The 19,302-nt window shown below is 44.8% G+C and overlaps 1 protein-coding gene across 1 annotated transcript in view; it reads left to right on the top strand.

Moving 5' to 3' along the window:
• The window catches only part of LOC115471270 (putative hexokinase HKDC1), a 220,313-nt gene that overhangs the window by 128,704 nt on the left and 72,307 nt on the right, over positions 1-19,302 (top strand). The window contains exons 9-12 of the mRNA XM_030204972.1: positions 1,715-1,948; positions 7,978-8,285; positions 10,393-10,541; positions 19,035-19,154. Of these exons, the coding sequence (XP_030060832.1) occupies positions 1,715-1,948; positions 7,978-8,285; positions 10,393-10,541; positions 19,035-19,154 (811 nt within the window). The remainder of the gene's footprint in view (positions 1-1,714; positions 1,949-7,977; positions 8,286-10,392; positions 10,542-19,034; positions 19,155-19,302) is intronic.

Genomic DNA, 19,302 nt, shown 5'->3' with positions numbered 1-19,302 from the left:
GATCTTTGTGATATGCTTTGTTAAAGAGATGGGTCTTCAGTAGTTTTCGGAAGTTGGTTAGTTCGTAAATTGTTTTTAAGTTGCATGGCAGTGCGTTCCATAACTGTGTGCTCAAGTAGGTAAAGTTTGACGCATGCATTAATTTGTATTTTAGACCTTTGCAGTTGGGGAAGTGCAAATTAAGGAATGTGCGGGATGATCTTTTAGCATTCCTGGGTGGTAAGTCTATCAGGTCTGACATGTAGGCTGGTGCTTCTCCGTGAATGATTTTGTGGACTAGGGAGCATATTTTGAACGTGATGCATTCTTTAAGTGGGAGCCAATGTAGTTTTTCTCGTAGGGGTTTAGCACTTTCATATTTTGTTTTGCCGAATATGAGTCTTGCTGCAGTGTTCTGGGCTGTCTGAAGTTTTTTGATTATTTGCTCTTTGCAGCCGGCGTAGAGTGCGTTGCAGTAGTCTAGATGGCTAAGCACCTTTGATTGTACCAGGTTGCGGAAAACAGTCCTTGGGAAGAAAGATCTTACTCTTTTTAATTTCCACATTGAGTGGAACATCTTCCTGGTTGTGTTATTCGTATGGCTTTCAAGTGTTAGGTGTCGATCAATGGTAACTCCAAGAATTTTTAGGGTATCCGAAATTGGAAGGTTCAGATTTGGTGTGTTAATGGTGGTGAATTTGTTCGTGTTGTATTGAGAGGTAAATACTAGGCATTGGGTTTTTTCTGCATTAAGTTTCAACTTAAATGCATCCGCCCATGATTGCATGATATGGAGGCTTTGGTTAATGTCATTGGAAATTTCCTTTAAATCTTGTTTAACTGGGATGTAGATCGTTACGTCGTCTGCGTATATGTATGGGTTGAGGTTTTGGTTTGATAATAGTTTGGCCAAGGGTATCATCATTAAGTTGAATAGAGTTGGTGAGAGGGGGGATCCCTGTGGGACTCCGCATTCAGGTATTTAGTCGCATGGAGCAGCACTTGGCCTATTCTGTAAATCACGTGGAAATTTAGGCTTATTCTATAAAGTACACATAAATTAAGGTGTACTTTATTTAATACGCTTAAGCAAATTTTATTTCAGCACCAAATTTTTAGGCGTGATATATAGAATTTAGTCCTATATGTCTGAACTTAACTTACCCCCTCAGCTGCCTATTGCTAGCATCATATCCATGTTATTTGAATGTTCTAATACGTTGCATATTAAGGTTTTCATTGTACTGTGCAAATATAGTATCATATTTGTATTATATGAATGTTCTTTTGTGCTGCCTATCGTGGTGTATCATTTGTATTCTGCCAACATTTAACTGCTGTATGAATATTTTACTCCGTTGTTTTAATTTACATATTTCTGATACTGTATCATGGGTATAACAAAAGAGAGGGAACAAAGTACAAACTAAAGTCCAAACAAAAAAACAGCACCACGGGCCTTTAAAATGGAACAAAGTTCTTTAATGAATGAGCCTTGACCCGACACGGGCCGTGTTTCGGTGACTAGCACCTGCGTCAGGGGTCACAGTGATGACGTGGAAAACTTGGGGAATAACTCGAATATTTTCATCTACAATATTCCTTACCCCACGTCTCATGTAGTAAAAGCTACAAAGCACCAAGGCACTTTCACTTTCACTTTCATGCACACAGCTTAGTGAACCCTTCCTGTCCTGCTTCTATTTATTTCTGTTATTTTAAAATTTTTGTTTAGGTATAAAGAAGGTCTGAGTAATACACGAAGAATCCTTAAACAACTGGATCTGGACCCTTCAGAAGATGACTGCATTGCTGTCCAGCATGTCTGCACCATTGTTTCTTTCCGATCCGCAAAGCTGTGCGCAGCAGCGCTGGCAGCAATTCTGACACGTATCAGAGAAAACAAAAAGCTAAAGAGACTTAGAATCACGGTAGGAGTAGATGGGACTGTCTACAGGATACATCCTCAGTGAGTACATTCTGCATGCCTTTCTGTGATGGCAATTAGTTCACACGTACTTCCTACAGCAATGAAGGTTAAAGTTCCGGTACCAACAAAAAATGCTTTTAGGCCCTGATGCTCAGAACTCCGGTGCTGTTCCGAACAGCGCTGTAAAAATAGCACCAGTACAGCGCCAAAGAACAACTCCCTAATATTCAGCGCTAAGGAGATGCAAATATCAGTACGCTCATAACATTGAGCATTAAGGAGTTCGGCGGGAGGATTGTGCTTGGCGCATGTGCAGACTAGAGAGCTGAACGGGAATAGGGGGAATCCCCTGGGAATCTCCTTCAGGTCCGCAGGGATCCTGTGTGAATGGACCAAGATCCACAGGAATCCCATGGAGATGGACCCTGGACCTGAGAGGTTCCCGCGGAACTGGCAAACCAAGCTTTGCTTTCCCTCCCCACACATACCTCAACTCACCCTGGTGGTTTAGTGGCTTGCTTCGGGGCAGGAAAGATCCCCTTTCTTTCCTGCATGCTGTTGCGAGGCAACCGCTTAAAGTCTCAGCAGCCATTTTTTTTTTTTTTTTAATTCTCTTTATTAATTTTTTAACAATCATAATAACTCTTATGAGTGTTTACACATATATGTAATATCATAAAAAGCAAAAAGTAAATTCAAATCTAAGGTTTCATTTCATCGACCACAATATTATTAAAGAAATGATCCAAGAAAAAGAAATTAAACAAAGGAAAAAACTAAATTAAAGAAAACATCTTGTCCCAAGTGGTCACTCCAAGCTGTCATACAGTATTACATATGTGACTATGTTACCACATTAACCTCCTCTCTACTAATCAGGAAATCCTCTAGCTGACTGGGTTCAAAGAACTGGTAAGATTTAGACTGGTGCAATACTCTACATATACAGGGAAATCTTAACAGGAAATTAGCACCTATAGCAAGCACCCTAGGACGCAGGGTTAAAAACATCCTGCGTCTCTTTTGTGTGTCCCTTGATAAATCCGGGTACACTCGTATCTTTGAACCCAGGAACAAAGAATCTAGATGTCTAAGAGAGAGTCTGAGCACTGCGTCCCTATCTAATTCCAGTGCAAAGGTAGTTAACAAGGTTAGTCTTTGAGTTATCACCTCAAGTGAGGATTCAAGAAAAGTGGTGAGATTCATTGCCTCCTCTTTCTGGGTTTGCAATTTTTCCTTAACTTCTTTAGTGTTTGTTTGCAAATAAAAAGCCCAGGTTATTGGAGGCAATGAGTTCTCAGACATACCTAATATCTCAATAAGGTATTTTCTAACCATTTGCAATGGAGTAACTAGTGGTGATTTAGGAAAATTTATGAAACGTAAGTTCAATCTTTTAGATTGGTTTTCTAAATACTCCAATCGCCTTGAAGTAAAGTTCTCACTTCAGGCTCTGGGCAAGTCACTTAACCCTCCATTGCCCCATGTAAGCCACATTGAGCCTGACGTGAGTGGGAAAGTGCGGGGTACAAATGTAACAAAAAAAAAAAAGATGGTTTAACGGGTGGATGATTTTATTAAATCCAAGAGACTCCTCATGCAGGCATTGTTTGCCAAAACACAGCTGTGTCGAGTCTCGTTTATCCTACAATAAGCTGCTAAACCGTCTGCAGCATCGTCTACTTATTTTTGCATCATCTTCATTGTTCTGCAGCGTACTGTACACTATTTTAAGCCATTTTTTTTGTACAAAAAAGTACAAAAATAGTACAAAAATAGTACAAAAAAGTACAAAAATAGTACAAAAAAGTACTGAGAAAGTTGAGCTTATGGGACAAGCTTTTCTAAAGGATAAGTTCTTATCCTTTAGAAAAGCTTGTCCCATAAGCTCAACTTTCTCAGTTCTTTCAGTCAGAGCTTTAACTTCAATGGTGTGGAGATCATTAGTTTGCAATTGTGCCAACGCAGTCTCAGCCAAAGTCTTAATTGTCTCAGTATTTTTTTTTACCAAAGTTTGTAGTGAGGAGTGCATGTTGGAAGTTAAGTCCCACAGTGACTCTAAGGTCACTACAGCTGGTTTTTCTGTCTGTCCTGCTAAAAAATCCGGGAGGGGGGCTCTAACAACCTGGTCCAAAGTACTCACTGTTTTAGATCTTATTACAGGACTAGAAAAAGTTGGTTCACCCAGGTAGTTGGCGTCCAGTTTTCCTTCTGTTTCCAACAAGTTCCCTCTCCGTTCACTCCATTCTCCTCCTGGGAGTAGTGTGGCAGGACTTGAAGGAATACTACCTCGTCCGGGTTGCGGGGGAGCCGCACGTTCGACGGGGCTCAGAGAAACCCCGTCTATACTGTTGGCTAGCGTCAACGCGCTAGCTCCGGCAGCGGGAGTTGACACCATCTCGGGACCCGACGCGATTCCATACCGTTCCAGCGTTGCCTGCTGAAGTTGGGGGGTTTCGCCAGGGGTAGAGGGAACCTCCCTGACTTTGCCTCTCCGTTTGCCCATCGCTGACGATCGGCAAAACACCTCCCTCAGCGTCAAACGGAGGTAGGTAGTAGCGCGTCTGGTGATTGAATTCACAACGTCGCCATCTTGGATCCCCCGAGGATTTCCTCAGCAGCCATTTTAAGCAAGCGGTGGCAGTGAGAGGATCAGCAGCAGCGGGCAGGAAAAAGTGGGTATCTTTCCTGCCATGAAGCAAGCCACTAGCCCACCAGGGTGACTTGAGGTATATGCGGGGAGGGCACCCAAGGCTGGAGGGAGGATAGATGTAGTCATGTAGGTGGGTGGCAGAGAGGGTGCTGTAAAAAAGGTGGGAGTGTGGGTGCAGGGAGGAGGGAAAAATTGATAAGGGACAAGGAGGTTAGATTGAGAACAGAAGACGGTACGAGGCTATCTAGCCCAATAGGTTGAAGCCAGTGGGCGGAGATTTCCGCAACATTGGTTCACCCAAAACAATAGCAAAAGCTATTGAAAACAATAGCAAAAGATTATTTGACATAAAGGACTGCCTATGCGTGGTCCATCTGTAAAAAGCTGTCCCGTTGGATAGGCAGTGCCTTAAAAAGGTGGAGAATTTTTATTTATTTATTTGATAGTTTTTTAATTTATTTGAAAGCTTCCCATATCTAGATGTAAATATCATGAAATCAGAACTGAATATCACTAAAACAGCTTCAAAAATTATTGTAGCTGGTGGAAACAGCACTAATAAAGGCTCTTTTTTCTACACGGTTCTATACAATCTGTGAGGATATCCTGTTTACTGATGGGTTCAACTTAATTGTTGTAATCTGTCTTGGGAAGCCTGGTGTTATAAAGACTGGAAGTAAAATTAAACTCTACTTTCATTGGGGCACATGAAATCATATCTTCATCTCATCTCTTTTGTAAAAATGTATTATTCTGTTTTGAGCATGTTTCAGGGACAAGTGGTTTTCATAAGACATAATAATAAAAGTAAATATTTCATGCTGAGTTCTTTCTTGGGGGGGAGCAAGGTGACTACGGTGCGGTGTGGTGTGGCAGGGGTTGGGCGGGCCAGGGGCTGGGGCTGGGATGGAGATTACTTGTGGCGGGGACGGGTGGGGATGGGTTAGTTTCCTCATGGGGACAGACAGGGACAGGTTAGATTCCGGAGCGGATGGGCTGGATGTCTGTTCCCGTGCAACTCTCTAGTGTAGAGGAGTTCCACAGTAAGCTCTGCTCCTGTGTGCATGTGCCTGGTAAAACCCGAACATCAAGCACACATTGGCATCTGTTTTCTGTGGCCTCAATATGAGCATTTTGAAATTTTTTCTTTTTTGACACATTTAAACGCAGGAAACAGATGCCACTGTGTGCTTTTAGGGTCTGCTGTGACTTGCGCAAATTTGTTTTTCATGACCAGCATATGATTGGCAAACCCGGACAGAAAGCACATATTGGCATCTGTTTTCTGCGGCCTAAATATAGGCATTTTTAATTTTTATAGCTTGGACTTTTAGATTTAAACACAGGAAACAGATGCTTTCACTCTTGGGTCTGCTGTGACTTGCACATATTGATTTCTCATGACCAGCAGTTAAGGGTTTGCATGGGCTTCTTCTGCTTCCAAAAGCAATCAAAACCAGCACCCTAATGCCTGCTCCGACCTGGCGTTATTTCTTGCAGCGGTAAGGCAGTTTTGTTTGGGGTGCTCTTTTCTGACCATTGGGGAGGAAAACAAAATAACCTCATTATCATGATGTTGACTACATTACCATGGTACTTCCACTGTTTGCACGCTCATTTATTCCTGTGCTCTGGGCCTCCAAACACTCTGCACGGGTAAATGCGTGCACTAGTACGGTGCTAATGGCCTCTTGCACCCATGTGGATGGGTGCTCAGCGTATTCTATAATCTGCATGGAAATTTAGGCATATTCTATACAGTACACCATATGGCTAGGTGTATTTTTTGGTGTGGAGTTTTCAGGCACCATATCTTCTCTACAGCAAGAAGGCTGTCTTAGATGTCTTACAAAAGACTGGATAGCCTCAGTGGCGTAGGAAGGGGGGGCGGTGGGGCGGTCCGCCCCAGGTGCACGCCGCTGGGGGGGTGTCGGCTCACTGGTTCCCTGCTCTTTCTGCCCCGGAACAGGTCCTGTTCCGGGGCAGAGAAAGCAGGGAAGCAGCAGAGCCGATGCAGCTCCCAGTGACGTGCACTGGGGGCGGATCGGCCCTCCCGCCTGCCCCCCACTGCAAGGTAAGAGTGCGTTTCAGGGGGGAGGGTGCGTTTTTTTGGGGGGTGCACCGTGCCCTGCACCCGGGGGGGGGGTGCGCAGCCGGGTGTCAGGCACCCTCACTACGGCACTGGATAGCCTTGATCCTGCTGCTTTGTTTGTCTCTCATATTGCAACCAAATAATACCTTAATAAAATTTGAGTATATGGGATTCGGCACACACAAGAATTCTAATAACTTTTGAAAAGAGCAAAGAATAATGCTGCACTCTGCTAATTTCCTAGAGGAGTGGAAAGCCCCCCCCCCCCACCATAATATTTAGGGAGAGCATGTAAGGGAAGTGGGGTGAGTGGGAATCAAAATTTAGGGCCCTGTTTACTAAGCTGCGCTAGGGGCACGTTAGCATTTTTAGCACACGCTAAGCATTAGTGTGCACTAACCGTGTAGATGCCCATAATATTCCTATGGGAGTCTACACAGTTAGAGCGTGCTCATTTTTAGCATGCGCTAAACACGATAGCGTACCTTAGTAAAAAGGGTCCTTAGTGCTGAAATTGCAGTAGCGGATATGATCTAACCACAAAAGCATAAATGGCACAAAAAGAGAAAGAAAAAGGAAAAAAAGTATCTGATCAATATTCATTCGGCAGCAGTGAGCGTTTTTTAAAACGCTGACCGCTGCTGGCTAAGTTAGACCCAGATATCCAGTGTGAGGCCATGTCTGGGCACCGCACTGAATACCTGCATCAATGACCATACTCAGAAGTTAAGCGGGAATAGCTGACATTCAATGCCACACCCGCATAGCTAACTAGTCAAAGATATGACTTTCTGGGACCGCCCAGACTCTGCCCTCAGACCATAGTCCCAGCACTAATATAAGGGAAAACAAGTTTATCAACCATTCCCAAAATCTGAGGAGTTATGTTTTTCTGAACTTTTTTTTCTTTTCTTCTTGGTTGCGAGAAAATTTCATATTAAAACTTCCCACATTTAACGGTGTTCGATTGACATGTCATTTTGTGGCGATGTTTTCCTTCTGAGTTATTACAATTTGGAATTCGCTTCCTTTATCAATTTGATCTGAGGCTGGCTATATGGGAATTGTGTAAAAAATTAAAAACTTTTTTATCTGATAAATTTTGATTGTTTTCTTTTCATTGTTTTTTGTAGTTCCTTGTGTTGTTAAGAGTTTTCTTTCATGTTAACCACACTGAACCTTCCGCTGGGACTAGTGCGGTGTACAAATCTCGAATTAGATTAGATTAGGACTATTCTCTAAATGATTCTCTAATTCAAATAGTACAAAATAAATGAGCCAAATAAGAATGATCTCATGAGTCTGTTTTTCCCCCCCCTCTAGGTATGCTAAACGATTACATAAAGTTGTAAAAAGACTGGAACCAAACTGTGATGTTCGGTTTCTTCTCTCTGAAAGTGGAAGTGGGAAGGGTGCAGCCATGGTCATTCCTATGGCATTTAGACTACAATTACAGCAGGGTAAACAGATAGATGAGATTCTAGCCTTATTTAAACTTAACAAGCAAACCCTTGTAGACGTGAAAAAGAAAATGATGGTGGAATTGAAAAATGGCCTGAAGAAAGAAATTCATGACTCTGCAACAGTAAAAATGCTACCAACATATGTTTGTGGAACCCCAGATGGAACAGGTACAGTAACGTAATGACTAGGGTTTTAATTAAACTTTAAGTTTTGGAGTCAAAAGTTATGGCAACTTTATCCTAGGTTCCTCTTCCTTTCCACCTCTTCAGTCATTGTAGAATAGTCCCTGGCTTGGGCCACAGACAGTGGCTGACTTTGAAATCTTATGTCAACAATATATCCCATATCGTTCCATGTCAGTAAATGAAAATGAACTGAAAAAACATGACATTTTGCGTTTTTTCATTTCCCTCTATTAATGTGCACTATTTGCAAAGAAGGCACACTACATTGCTCCTGTAAAAATGGTCAAGAAAACCCAAATAAAATGAAAATTCCCAGAAATGGCACAGGAAATGACATGAAACGAAAATGTTACAACTACCTGTCTGTAAGGATTCTGCTGTTAGAAGTCAAAACAACAATAAGATCCTTAGGGGTCCTTTTACTAAGCTGCGGTAAAAATGGTCTGCGGTAGTATGGATGCATGATTTTGGCGCACACTGGGCTGTTTTTTTACCGTGGCTGGGAAAAAGGGCTCTTTTTACTGGCAGTAAATGGATGTGCACTAAAATTAAAAGTAGCATGCGGCTATTCACTGAGCACTTACCGCCAGCCACTGACCTAGCGTAAGGGCTCCCGCACTACTTGTGCACTAATCAGTTAGCATGCTAATGTGACCGTGTTACTGAATACCACTGGGAACGCCCCCACAGTAGAAAATAGAAAAATATTTTCTACCCCAGGAAATAACATGCACCAACTTCGAAATTACTGCCAGGCGCCCATGCTAGCCCATTGATAGTGTCAATTTGGCACATGCTAACTGTACGTTAGCCCTACCACAGCTTAGTAAAAGGGCCCCTTAATGCCTTTCCCCACCCCGATTCAGGAAGTCAAATATTTCTACTCTTTTATGCTCAGACATTTTTATATACTGTATTTGTGAAAGTACAATGCTTTCATATGAAGGTTTACCATAGATTTGTGAATAGCAAGGAACCCGGATACATGCAGTATTGCACATCAGGCACTCCACATTGATAACACTCTTTACTGGCCTTTGCATCTCATCAAATGATAAAATCATGAGTCTAGAGAGCCTTATTCACAAAGAACTTTTGAAACCACCAGAAAGAGCATGGTGGGCAGAGGAGGTCAGCCTGGCACAATTTACTACTCTGCTCCTGGCAATTGGCTGGAGAGGACAAAGGAGATCAAGGAGAGTAGGGGACCAAGGACCACTAGAAAGGGAGAAAAATCTGACAGAATCTGGGGAAGGATCATGGAAGAATAGGGAAGACAGCTGCTATAGGGGTCCTTTTACGAAGATGTGGCAAAAGGGGGTCTGTGCTGGTGTCGGCACATGTTTTTGAAGCGTGCCGAAGTCCCCTTTTACCATGGCGGGAAAAGGCAGGGTTTTGTTTTTAAAGAAATGGACATGTGACAAGTGAAGCACTTGTGCACCCATTTTGGGTGGGAGCACTTACCGCCACCCACTGAGGTGGTGGTAAGGGCTCCCGCACTACCCCTGCAGTAACTGGGCAGCATGTGGCACTACCCAATTACCACCGGAAATGGCACGTACTGGAGATGGAAACTACTGCTGGGCTGCTGCGGTAGCTCGAAGGTACTTCCCTTTTAGAAAGCTGGGCTTACCGCCGCTTGTGAAAGGGCCCCATAGTAACTAATCGCTCCCAACCCCAAGCCTTCATGATGCAGTTAATCTGGATTTTCTTGGATTTTAGTATTCCAGTCTGCAATCACATTCTATGACTAAATCCTGCCTGCTATTAAATGCTCAAATTATAGCCGGAATTTCAGATCAGGACAATAACAGGGATAGCGCCAAATTTTTATTTGATCTTGTTGGTATAATAATATCACATGCATTTATTACTTACACTAGAGTAAGAAGGATCAAATAATAGTTCCTTCAGAACACCTTCTTTTAGTCAATAAAAAAACCATATTGTGTTAATAATTTTAATATAGATGTTGAAATCAAAAGTATTTGTATTGCAGATCATGAGGGACACAAATATTTTTGTCTGCAATTGCATTTTACATTTGAAGAGCCCTGAACTATAAAATAAGGCATGTCTTCTTTGGCAGAGGAAGGAAACTTTTTGGTCCTTGATCTTGGAGAAACAAATTTCAAGGTGCTCCTTGTGAAAATCAGGAGTGGACAAAGAAAATACGTCACAATGTGCAATGATAATTTTGGTATCCCTCTGGAAATCATGCAAGGGACAGGAGAAGAGGTAACTTTTCAGAAACATGTTAGCTGTCATTTCACCAGCTTTTAAATATCAGCGTTTGCATGATGTCACACAGCTAGGAGCTGTGATCTAGTGAGAACACTTTTCTAAGGGGTCCTTTTACCAAGCTGCGGTAAAAATGGCCCTGCACTAGCGACAGGGGCTGTTTTTGCCGCACGCTAATGCCCTTTTTACCGCAATGGGTAAAAAAAATGGCTTAAAATAGTGTACAGTACGCTGCAGAACAATGAAGATGATGCAAAAATAAGTAGACGATGCTGCAGACGGTTTAGCAGCTTATTGTAGGATAAACGAGACTCGACACAGCTGTGTTTTGGCAAACAATGCCTGCATGAGGAGTCTCTTGGATTTAATAAAATCATCCACCCGTTAAACCATCTTTTTTTTTTTGTTACATTTGTACCCCGCACTTTCCCACTCACGTCAGGCTCAATGTGGCTTACATGGGGCAATGGAGGGTTAAGTGTCTTGCCCAGAGCCTGAAGTGAGAATCAAACTCAGTTCCTCAGTTCCCCAGGACCAAAGTCCACCACCCTAATCACTAGGCCACTCCTGCAGCATCGTCTACTTATTTTTGAGTCATCTTCGCTGTTCTGCTATGTTCTGAAAATAGCCATGGCCATGCGGTAAGATTGCTCTTACTGCGTGACCATGCGAGGGAGAGCACCTACCGCCACCCATTGAGGTGGCAGTAAGGACTCCTGTGCTAACCTGGTAGTAACCAGGTAGCTCGCGGCGCTGCCCGATTACCACCAGGTTAGCACCGTGCTAAATAATACGGACCAATTTTCCCTAGCGTGGGAAATGGCACTTGCCGGCTGGCAATAGCCCGCCCGCCCTCCATCACTCCCTGGCATTGAACTTGAGCACCTCACCTTCGAAAGCGCAGCAAGCAGCGGCAGACCACTCCTTCCTTCCAAGTCCCGCCCTCGCCTGATGTAACTTCCGCGAGGGCAGGACACAGAAGGAAGGAGTGGTCTGCCGCTGCTTGCTGTGCCTTCGCAGGTGAGGCGCTTAAGGTCAGTGCAGAGGGCACGGGGATAGAAAGAGGGCCCAGCCCGGTGGAGGGGGGCCCGGCGACCTTGGGTGGGTGGGGAGCCCAGGGGCAGCCTTGTCCCTGGTCTGGCCCGGGTCTGGCCCTGTCCCCCTCCTCCCCCCCCCCCCACACACTGTGCATGGTTGGTTTTAGTGAAATTGAGCATGCGCAAGGGAGGCCCACCTTCTGCACATCCTCAATTTGCACTAATGTGAGTGGGGGCGAGCCTCCCTCATACATTATCAAGTTCACTAAAACCAGCATATGCATGAGTGGGAGCAGGGCAGACAGCACGGCAGCTCAGGAAAATAATGAGGAGGGCTTCTGCTGGCAGGGCTTGGGGACCCCCACCAGCCAAACCAGCAAACAATGTATCAATTGGGGGGGGGGGTTGAACTCAAATTAGGGGACCAGCCCCCCCTCCCCCCTCCCCCCTCCCCCCCCCCCCCCCCCCCCCCCCCCCCCCCCCCCCCGTGGCTATGCCATTGCACAGATTATTGCATGCAGTGAGATCAAATCCAGATCGCATAAACTTGACTGGATTTTCCTCCATGATGGGCAGTAACTCTTCTGGGGGTGCTCTGTGGCATTCACCTCTTCTGGATGCAGGGAAGTCACTGACCCAAAGGTCCAGTCTTGTTCCCAGAAGGAATGGGACAACTTTCCAAGCTCTAAGTGCCCCATTCAGCTAGAGCTGTTACAGAGCTTGATACAGAGAATGGAGATTTCAGCCTGCATTACCATATTCAGCCAGCAGCAGTCAGCGTTTTTTGGTCGCCGTCGACATTATCCACGAACATTCAATGCCAGGCTAGGTCTGGATACCGGCATTGAATATCCAAGTTTAGGAGGCCAGATAAAACTTATTCAGTTACGTGCGATAATCAGCACTTAGGGGGTCTTTTACAAAGGCACACTAGTGTTTTTAGCACACGCTAATAATTAGCATGTGCTAAACGCTAGAGATACCTATAGGAATTTATGGGCATCTCTAGGGTTTAGCACATGCTTATTTTTAGTGCACACTAAAAACACTAGCATGCCTTTGTAAAAGGGGCCCTTAATTGGGTAAATCAAAATGGATAAAGATAGCACTGTGTTTTATGCAGTCCTATTTATCTGGTTAACTTTAAATATCAGCATTTAACTGGATAAGTGCCAATTCCATCCCTAGAATATCTACAAACTAGCCGGTTTTGTCTTGGGTGCTAACCGAGTATATTCAGTGACACCATCCAGTTAAGTGTCACTGAATATGCCCAGTTAGCCTTGGACAAGAGATTTAAATTCCTAGCTGCTTAAATCATTTTGAATATTGACTCCATTGTCTTTAAAACTGCCATGGCACTAAAGCTGAATATTACACTGGTGTACAAACTGGCATGCAACATATTACTGTGCAGTCCTTAGTAATCTCACTCTCCTTCCCGCCCCCTCACTTTTTTTCTCATTTCCTATCCCTTCCCCATCTTCCTTCTGTATATAACAAAAATATTGATCAGATGAAAAAAGTCAACTGTTTTCAACAACTTTGTTTACCTAGTCTGTCCTTTCTATCACAATTTCTACTCTCACAATCTCTTCTTTCATTCTTTCTGCTGTCTCTTCCTCCATTTTTTCCCCAGTCTCTTCTTGTTGTTACTTCTCTAGTCTTTCAACTCCTTCATCTTTCTTGCAGTTTCTTCTGTCGCTCCTCCCTTCAGTAGTTTATTTTTCTTCATTCTGTAGTCTCTTGTCTCTCCCAGTCTCTTTCTCCTTCTATTTTGTTATTCCCCCTTCCCCCATCATTGCTAGTTGTATTCAAATATTCACTGTATTTCCTATAGTACTTTGTCTGTAGAATGAGAGTCTACATTCTTTGTAATTGTTTATCAAACTCAGCTTTGTAAATAATATAGATATCTCCTCTTTTCCATCGTTTTGCTCACCACTGATGGTGTTATTCCTGGATATTCAAAGCTGGGTTCTATCTGGGCTTCAGCTTTGCATATCTGGTTATTTTTGAGCCAGCTAACACATAGCCACTTCTAATATAATAATTTGCTCCTTCAACGTTCGAATGTGTCTCACTGGGATCGTAACCATCTCCTGACGTCACTGGCCCGCACTAGAACCCTGCTTGCCTGACGCCAGGAGATGTTACTACAGAGACGCTGTCGAGGAGCCACTTCAGATGTTTAACGCCAGTGACAGGGTCCCCTCCCTCCCAGTTCCAGGGTCCCCCCTCCCTCCCAGTTCCACGGTCGTCATCCCTCCCTTCCAGTTCCAGGCCCCCTCCCTCCGATTTTTAAAACTCATCTTCACTCACCACGTCGGCGTTACGGCAGCAGCGGTACAACGCACGCAGGCTTGGCCCGTCTCTATCTTAGCTCTGCTCCCGCCCTTGCAGAAACAGGAAATGAGGGTGGGACCAGAGCTAAGACAGAGAGACAGGCCGAGCCTGCGTGTGTTGTACCACTGCTGCCGGCTGCCATAACGCCGACGTGGTGAGCGAAGATGAGTTTTAAAAATCGGAGGGAGGGGGCCTGGAACTGGAAGGGAGGAAGGGAGGGATGACGACCCTGGAACTGGGAGGGAGGGAGGGACCCTGGAACTGGAAGGGAGGGAGGAAGGGAGGGACAACAATCCTGGAATTGGGAGGGAGGAACCCTAGAACTGGGAGGGAGGAAGGGAGGGAGAGGGCCTGGAACTGGAAGGGAGGGACGACGACCCTGGAACTGGGAGGGGGCCTGGAACTGGGAGGGAGGGAGGGAGGGACGATGACCCTGGAACTAGGAGGGAAGGAGGGGAGGGGAGAGGAGGACCCTGGAACTCGGAGAGAGAGGAGGACCCTGGAACTCGGTGGGGGGCCCTGGAACTCGGAGGGGGGGAGGGAAAGGAGAGAGAGAGGGGGGGAGGAGGGCCACAAAGTTGAAGGGAGGGAGGGAGGGGGGCCTGGAACTAGGAGGGAATGGAAATGGGAGGGAGGGGGCCTGGAACTCGGAGGGGAGAGGTGTGATGCACATGTAGGGGGGGAGGGCAAGGGACAGAGGAGAATTGCTGCACCACGATGGATGGAGGGGGCAGGGGAGAGATCCTGCATATAGATGAATGCAGGGGAGAGAGCATAATTGGTGCACACGGGACACACACTACACACTCACACAGACAGACACACACACACATTCTGTCTCTCAGTCACACACTGTCTCTCTCTGACACACACTCTTTGTCTCTCACACATACTCACTCTCTGACACATACTCATTCACTCTCTCACACATACTCTCTCCTAACAGTTCCCTTAAAAACATAATTGCCATTAGAGGACAACCTTGCTAGCGCCCGTTTCATTTCTTTCAGAAACGGGCTTTTACTAGTAAGTCTATATTCAGCACTTAAGTAGCCATGGGTTAGCAATAAAGATAGGACAGACTTTTATGCGGTCCCATATATGCGCTAAATTTGGCTGCTTAGGAGGGGATTCTATATATGGTGCTTAAAAAATCCACACAGAAAACATTTTTGCCTAAGCATATTCTACAAGCTGCACCTAGATTTAGGCACAGTATATAGAATACGCTTAGTTGATATCCCAGCCCCTAAAACTATGCGCATCCATTTGCACCAATGAAAACATGGTGTAAATCCTGGCGTGTAGATTTAGGCGCACGGGGCCATATTCTACAACTGCACGCGTAAATTTTGAAACACCCACAAAACACCCATTTCCCTGCCTATAACCATGCCCCTTTTTGGCTGTGCACATTAGAAGCTAGGCACACTGTGTTACAGAATACGTGTAGCGAGTTCTCCATGTAAATTTTAATTATTGCCAATTAGTGCTCACTATTACTTGTTAAGTGCTATCAACGCTGATTGGCTTGTTAAGCCAATTAAGTTACGCGCGTTGTTACAGAATACGCTTGGATTCATGGGTGTAGTTTGAATGTTTCATTTGGGGGGGCAAAGGATGGGGCGGAGCATATTAGCATATCATTTGCATATATATATATATATATATATATATATATATATATATATATATATATATATATATATATATATTCAAATGAATATGCTAATATGGAGGAAGGAAGGAAGGGAAAAAGAGCTGGCTTTTTTGGGGAATAACCATAATGAATATGTATGAGATATCAAGCCAGCTCTTTCACCCTTCCTTCCTTCTTACCCAGCACTCCCTCTTCCTCTCTGGTAGTATTTCCCCACCCCCTTTCCCATACCATGCCAGTGTTGACCTTAGAAATGCATAGGCTCTATAAGTAGATCCTTCAAGAGGTAGTGTATGTCATGATTTAGGCTCTACACCCTTTCTGATGTTTTGGTGCCACCACAGTAAGGCCAACACACAATCTCTCCACTGGAAAACGCAATACACAAACTTGTGCAAAAACACACTCATATCCTTACTAAACCATAACAGCACTAATTCCAAGGACAGGACGAGCTACAACTTTATGCGTGAAAAGGCAGAACTGTAATTACACCAGGCAAGCTCTAAAACACCAATACACTACCTCGTGAAAAAAAAGCAAAACAAAAAGGGCTGCAAATACTACACGCTAGCAGAATACTGCACCTATATCAAACATGAAAAACACATGACACAAGGAACTAGAAATCAAAAAATATGAAGGCAAAATACTGGAAAGTTAACTCAAGAAGTCAGACTCAGCATGCAGCAATACCAGAAAAATTGAAACTTACATGCAAAATATCACAGATGCACATTTCAAAAAGCTGACATATTCCAATTAATAAATTCTGAATAAAATACTTTTTTCTACCTTTGTTGTCTGATCATTTAGTTTTTCTATTCGCTTTGGTCCTAGTGTCCTCTGTTTTATGCAGTGTCTTCTTTTCATTTGATATTTGTCTATCCTTCCCTCCATCCTTGTCCAACATTTCTCCTCTCTTCCCCGCCCTCCACTCCATCCATGTCCAGCATTTCTCCTCTCTTCCCTCCCCTCCATCCAAGTGCATCTCCTCCCTGACTTCTCTCCCCTCCCTCCCTCCATCCATCCGTCCAGCAACTCTCCATTCTCCCCTGCTGCCCTCTCCTCCAGCCACCCATATCCAGCAAATGTCCTGTGTCCCCTGCCCCCTCCATTCATCCATCCATGTCCAGCAACTCTCCATTCTCCCCTGCCCTCTCCTCCATCCATCCATCTCCAGCAAATTTCCTCTCTCCCCTTTCCCCTCCATCCATCCATGTCCAGCAATTCTCCTCCTTCCCCTGCCCTCCGCTCCATGTCCAGCAACTTTCCATTCTCCCCTGCCTTCTCCTCCATCCATCTCCAGCAAATTTCCTCTCTCCCCTGTCCCCTCCATCAATCCCTGTTGTCCAACAATTCTTCTCTCTCCCCTGCCCATCCTGTTTCTTTCCATCCCTTTCCCTTCCCCTCCCCATTCTATCCAGCCTCTCCCTCCCCCTTCAAAGCATCTCCCAAGAACGACAACGTGGATGCAGCAGCAGCTCACACAGGTTTGCTTGCTGTGTTTGTGAACAGCGACGGCTGCGCGGGAGAGTGGAAATGGCTTCCTTACTTACAGACTGTTACAGCTAGGCCTGGCTCACTCCACTCCCGAAGCTGCAGCGGCGAACGGGCAGGAGGGCGGGAAAGCAGCAATCAAGCAGCCAGGCTGAACTCCATCCTTCGCTTCCTGAATCCTGCCCTCTCTGCGTCCCGCCTTCCTCTGATGTCATTTCCTATGGGGCGGGCGGGACGCTGAGAGGGCAGGATTCAGGAAGCGAAGGACAGAGTTCAGCCTGGCTGCTTGCTTGCTGCTTTCCTGCCCGCCTGTTCACCACTGCGGGAAACAACTCGTCTTCATCGTCTTTGTCGTTTGGGGGGGGGCATTGCCCCCCCCCCCCAGTCTACGCCCATGCTTGGATTTCTAGGTGTGCTACATAGAATCCGGGGGTTAAGGGATGAATATCAGTATTTAAACGGCCAATTGCTGACTCCATCACTGGAATGCCCCCAGCAAAGCCGGCTTTGAGTTAGGCGCTAACAGAAAACTTCAGCGGTGCTTAGCCAGTTAAGTGCCGCTGAAAATTGGCAGCTAGCCCCAACCAAGCGATTTAACTGGTCAGTGGCCAGCTAAATCGCTTTGAATATCAGCTGGAAAATGCCTTTGTGCATGTTCCTGAAATACTTAGGGGTCTTTTTACTAAGGTGTGCTGAAAAATGGCCTGCGGTAGTGTAGGCATGTGTTTTGGGTACGCGCAGATCCATTTTTCAGTGCGCCTGCAAAAAAATGCCTTTTTAAATTTTTGCCAAAAACAGACGTGAGGCAAAATCAAAATTGGCACGTGTCCATTTTGGGTCTGAGACCTTACCACCAGCCATTGACCTAGCGGTAAAGTCTCACGTGGTAACCGGGCAGTAATGACCTATGCGCATCAAATGCCACTTGGCACACATCTGATACACGTGTCTGAAAATAAAAATTATTTTTCGGATGTACGTATCGGACGTACGCCAAAAATGAAATTACAAAAAGAGCCACGCAGTAGCTGGGCGGTAACTTCATTTTGGTGCATGTTGGGCACGCGTAGACGCTTACGTGGTGTATATTCCTTCCTATACTAGGCCTGTAATATGGCTCTGATGGCCCTCAGTATTCCTTGCTTTGCTGTCGTCAGCATATTTTTAGTTTCTTCCTGCAGCTGCATGTAAGCTACAGTGCTTTCTCAGTAAATGGAAAGTACATGTTACATGTCAAGGTGACTCTTAGGAGGAACTGAGGCTATGCGGCCCATATATGGCAGATACACATGGATATAACCTTGATGGTGATGAGAGACTGAGGACTCTGCAGACTCCAAGATGTTCCAACGGAAATATGTGTTCAGAGAAGGAGGACACCAAGTGTTTCATACTAGCTTGCTACATGGTTTTTGCACGCTTTGATCATGCTTTACTGATAAGGAATTAGCCAATGGCCACAAAGTGTGCATGTGAACACAAGTAGGAGAGGATGGTAGAATACAGGAAATTGCCATTTTTGTATATTACTATATTGTGTGATGGAAGGAAACAGGAAAATCCATAGGAGAAATCACATGATTTAGGAGAAACGAAACTTACAACAGTATATATGTGATGGCTAGGAAAGTTTTGCTGAGCAGTTTTGTTATTCAGTCTGTGTGTCTGGCTACTGGGTGACAATCTGCTCCAGAGAGAACAATTATTTTGTATTGGCTTAGTGAGATACCAATAAAGATTTTTACTGGTTGCGCAGATACCTAAGTCTGATTGTCTCTCTTATTCCAGCCCCTAGGGCTGAAGTGTCCTCTCCTCCAAGGGGGCAAGGGACCAAGGGGACTTTACAGTGGCTTAGTAAAAGGGCCCCTAAGTTAAAACGTGTCAGACTCCAGTTGAGATGAGATTGGTGATACAAATTACTGCTGTTACAATATTCTTTCTTTTCAGCTCTTTGATCACATTGTACAGTGCATTGCTGATTTCTTGGAATTCATGAGAATAAAAGGGACTCCTCTTTCCCTGGGTTTCAAATTTTCCTTCCCCTGCAAGCAAGTGAGCATTGATAAGGTAAGTAGAAGAATTGAACATTACGCTGCTGACAAACAAGATTTTCTAAGACGTGCTGATTCTAGGTTTCAATTGAAATTATTGGTTAAACCTCGTCCATTGATGCCGCCTGCTCAGAAATTAATTTTTCCTTAACACCCTCTACATT

This window comes from Microcaecilia unicolor, chromosome 5 (genome assembly GCF_901765095.1).
Source record: "Microcaecilia unicolor chromosome 5, aMicUni1.1, whole genome shotgun sequence".
NCBI classification, from domain to species: domain Eukaryota; kingdom Metazoa; phylum Chordata; class Amphibia; order Gymnophiona; family Siphonopidae; genus Microcaecilia; species Microcaecilia unicolor.
The sequence above is the reverse complement of the archived record's forward strand: the minus strand, read 5'-3'. Positions and strand labels throughout refer to the sequence as shown.